Source organism: Henckelia pumila, chromosome 4, assembly GCF_033568475.1.
Source record: "Henckelia pumila isolate YLH828 chromosome 4, ASM3356847v2, whole genome shotgun sequence".
Taxonomy (NCBI): Eukaryota; Viridiplantae; Streptophyta; class Magnoliopsida; order Lamiales; family Gesneriaceae; genus Henckelia; species Henckelia pumila.
The window spans coordinates 75,648,053-75,652,366 of record NC_133123.1 but is presented as its reverse complement, the minus strand read 5'-3'; the positions used below and the strand labels follow the sequence as shown (position 1 = coordinate 75,652,366).

The 4,314-nt window shown below is 34.3% G+C and overlaps 1 protein-coding gene across 1 annotated transcript; it reads left to right on the top strand.

Annotated features, from left to right (window-relative positions):
* Positions 1–787: 787 nt before the first annotated feature.
* LOC140864322 (F-box/FBD/LRR-repeat protein At1g13570-like) lies at positions 788–3,423 on the top strand. Its single transcript, XM_073268430.1, has 4 exons — positions 788–946; positions 1,770–2,578; positions 2,686–2,844; positions 2,933–3,423. The coding sequence occupies exons 2-4, from the start codon at positions 1,772–1,774 to the stop codon at positions 3,221–3,223; spliced, it is 1,257 nt and encodes a 418-aa protein (XP_073124531.1). The 5' UTR covers positions 788–946; positions 1,770–1,771; the 3' UTR covers positions 3,224–3,423.
* The last annotated feature ends 891 nt before the right edge of the window (positions 3,424–4,314 follow it).

Sequence of the window (4,314 nt, the reverse complement as noted above, 5' to 3'; positions counted from 1 at the left end):
CAAAACAACCTATTACTCATCTCCATATATCACTAATCTATATTTGATTATATTTTTATCATACGTCTACACATCCCTCATTCCTCTCATTCAAAATACCAAACGGGATGTAAGACTTCATTTAATATTGAGTATATTAAACAATACATGCAGGGTCATTGAATTTTTGGTTATGCACATAGTTATTATTAAATAATTATCAGATGTATCCAAAGATATGTAATTATTTAGCCGTAGTTAGAATATTATTAAAGATATATGTAGTGTTTGGGAGTGATTAAGAAACACTTTAAAGTTTTTTCTTCACAAATTTTTTTACAAAATTTCAAAATTTTGTGAAGAAAATCCGAGAAATGCTTCCTAAAAGCTATCTCAAACATTATTAAACACTATTTCGGGACATTCGTGCTAGATATTGTCTTTTTGTTTAAGATTTTTTTTTTTACCCTGCAATTGACAGAGATAACTAATTTTGAGAGGGACTTGTCCTACATATTTTTATTCCGATTTGTGAGGGATGCAACAAATGCCAAGATCAAATTATCAATCGCTGTTTTAAACTCCTTTTTCTTTCTTTCTATTTTTTATATATAAATACATTTAATACTAAAATAATATTTTTTTAATTTTTATATTAAAAAAATAAAATAGCATTAAACAAAGTGCTGAGTCAAGCAAGCGGATGAGGTCCGTTTTTGATCTTATCGTGATATCCGAGTATGAGCTCTAAAAAAGTGGGTCCCACACACCCATTAGACATTTCACCAATATATCCGAATCAAATTCAATCCCTCCATTCCCCACCTAAAAACCCCATTTGCTTCCCAATTCCGCCGCTCCAATAACCAACACTTTCACTCAATTCTCCGCCAATTGCCCACAATTATCGACCTCCGGACCCCGCCGAGATACCCAGGGAAAGAAAGAAGAATCAAGGGCGTTTTAGGTGAGCTGAAGCACTTTTTCCCCTCTTTTTTTTTTTTTTTGGAATTTTTACTTTCTTTGGTCGTCGATCAATAGCTCTTGCTTTTTTTAGGCGATTTGATATGATTCAAATGGTATTTTGTGCGTTTTTTTTGAATTTTTTGTGTTTTTTCATTCGGATTCCGTGATTAACGGTTCAAAGAAATGAATTCTGTGTATCGCGAGGACAACTTCGAAGAAGGTGCTCTCAATGACTTTGATCAGCATAATTAATAAATGAATAAACTCTGAGTTTTCTAGATTGTAATTGACTTTTTTTTTTTAAGCTTTCATTTTGTTTTGTGAGCTGTCCAGAAAGTTACGTTTCTTTGGAGTTATTTTATATTGGTTAAAAGGATGAGATTCCTATGATCTATAGCTAGTTTGTTGCGTTAGGTATGAAATCTAGCCAAAAATCAGAAGTCTGAATTATTTTTTTCATCGGTATTTGATTAAACGGTGACTTGATACCATCGTTCGATGCTTTGAAACATTTCTTGCCAGTTATGTCAAAGTGTCTGTTCAGACAACTGAGCTAAGCCTAGGGGTAAAATCTTTGGTTGATTCTTCTGTGTTTTTAATTTTCCTATTTATTTCAGTCTTAAAGAAATGTTTACAACTTTCTTGTGAACAAACCAAAAAAGACTTCAGTCTTAGATTTCACTTTAGATCGATTGTTTAGTCGGTTGAATATAGCGTTTCTGTTGGGTTGAGACTACTTGGCGACAGTTGAATGTTTTCTTTTCAACTTTTGTGGAGTGATGATGTCGAAATATTGAGATTTTTTTCTTTGTTTTGTGTTTCAGATATGAGAACGAAGGGTTCCGTTATGTCTGAGGTTGATTTGATTAGCAATCTACCTTGTAGCATAATAGAGAACATTCTTGGATGCTTGCCTCTACGAGACATAGTCAGAACGAGCATTTTGTCGAGAGAATGGAGATATAAATGGATAACATGTCCTGAAATCGTTTTTGATTTCTGGTTTGACCAAATGTTTCTCGGAGGTCACAAACTCGAGACCCTTGTTCATCAAATTCTTAAGCTTCACAAGGGACCTTTGCTCAGATTTGCACTCCAAGTCCCTGATCTGAAAAGTAGCCCCAATATTGATCAGTGGATCCATATGCTTCCAAAAAATACCCTCCAAGATTTAACCCTCCATGTATCTAGGGGAGACAACCATAAGCTGCCTTCTGATATCTATACTTTCCAAAATTTAAGAAATTTAAAGCTCTATAACTGTGCATTTAATCCTCCCTCGGGTTTCAAAGGATTTAGTAAACTCGAGAACCTTGATCTTCAAAATGTTGTACTAGTACCCGAAACTTTCGGAAAATTCTTTGCTGCTTGCCCCGCAGTTGAAAGACTGAGGTTGGTTCACTGCACTAGCTTCGATTGTCTCGAAATCGTTGGGCAGAAGTTAAAATATCTCGAGTTTCATGGCTTATTCAGATCCATTTCTTTTGAGAAGTGCCCCCTTCTTAAAGATGTTAAAATATCTTTCTCCTCCATGGATTTCAAAAGGGAAAACCGATTCTCCATAGATTTGGTTAAATCCCTAGGCTCTCTACCCGCACTCGAGGAGCTTCAACTTCAGGCTTATGCCTTAGAGGTGAGGAAATATAAAATTTATCAGTTGACACAAAGTTTGAAAAATAATATTTAGGTTAAGTATTATGTGTGATCTCAACTAATGAACTTTTCTTGGCACATTTATAGGATCTTGTTGAGTATGGCGCCCCCAACAAACTGCCGGTGGCGTTGAGAACCTTGAAAACTCTCCACCTTACAGATATGTATTTCGAAAAGATTCAGGAAATCGCTTGTGCCATTTGCTTCATCAGAAGCTCCCCCGATTTACAAAAGCTTAAAATCACTGTAAGTTTCTATTTACTTCTTGAATTATCATTTTGTTTCCAAAATATTCAATCAAGAACAATTTTGATTAAATTTCTGTGATCTCCAGGCCTTCACATCAAATGTCGTGGACTCTGTCTCGGAATTTCTCCGATCCCAGAAAAGCTCGGATACATTGACACACCTTAAAACCGTTTCTCTGCAACTTTTCTCTGGCAACGAGTCCGAAATGGAGTTCATAAAATATCTATTATCATCTGCCACTGAACTCGAAGAAATGTCAATTGCCCCCCATTCAGGTAGTGTTTTTGACGAAGGAGAGTCGATATTGAACGAACTCAAACAGTTTCCTAGAGCATCTCCGAGGGCGGAAATCATTAATTCGGACAAGAAGCAATAGAAATATAAATCGTAACATGTTCTTTGAAGCCCTATGAGAATGCTGTACTCTTGTATTTAAATTAGCTTTGTTTTGATAGTTCTTTTCCATTTCTGGCCGTGGTTTTTACTGGCCTTTTGTACTTGAATAGTTTGTGTTTAGTTTGTGAATTAATATGGAACTACGAATTGTCTTATAATATTAATGGCGGCATTGTGATTTGTGCTTGAAGGATAAAATTATCTATCTATATACATTTCATATCATATATATTTGTAGCCAATGGTCGGACAAATATTCACAAGAGGGCTTTGAGCTATTTTATAAGTTTTGTGGTCGTTTGAGTTCACTGTTTTAGTATGAGTGGTGCGGATGGTTTGATAAGAGGAATGGAAGTGGTTGATGCAGGAGCTCCACTAGATGTTGGGGTAGATGGGGCAAACTATAATACAACATTCCCTATTCATCTATCTAAGGCAAGACATTGTTTGGAAGAGTTTGTAGAAAACATTTTTCAGTTTTTTCTTAATAAAATTTCAAAATTTTATTAACGAAAAGTGATAAATGTTTTTTAAAAGTTTTCTCAAACACTATCTAAATCTATCATTTTTACCACAACTTTGACCAACTTTTTTTCTATGGGACCATCGAGTTTAAAATTTTTTTCCAAGTTAATTCAAATATTATTTGATTCAACTTCATTGGATTTACTCGAGTTACTATATAATCTTGAAAATACTGCTACGACATGTAAAAGTCGTGTCCATCTAGTTTTTCTGATAAAATGTGGTTACACGAGGATTTGCTTAGGAATGGCAATGGGTTGGATATGGGTAGGATATCGTGCCTCCATCCCCATACCCATTTATTAAATTCATCCTCATACTCATACACATATCCATCGGATATTTAATTTCATCTACATTCCCATACCCGTCGGATGATCGGATATCCATACCCTACCCATATACCCATTTATTGTATATACTCCATAAAAATAATTTTTTTAAAATTTTAATTATTTGATAAAACTATATTTATTTACTAAATTTTTATATCAAAATTTTTAAGATAATAAAAAAATAAAACACCGAAGAAAATTTACAACCAAA

Bases quoted from the DNA above. Each gene is read 5' to 3' on its own strand.
- LOC140864322 (XM_073268430.1), top strand. From the start codon at position 1,772: ATGAGAACGAAGGGTTCCGTTATGTCTGAGGTTGATTTGATTAGCAAT. The intron at 2,579-2,685 runs GTGAGGAAATAT...GCACATTTATAG, and splicing joins TTCAGGCTTATGCCTTAGAG to GATCTTGTTGAGTATGGCGC. The intron at 2,845-2,932 runs GTAAGTTTCTAT...TGTGATCTCCAG, and splicing joins TACAAAAGCTTAAAATCACT to GCCTTCACATCAAATGTCGT.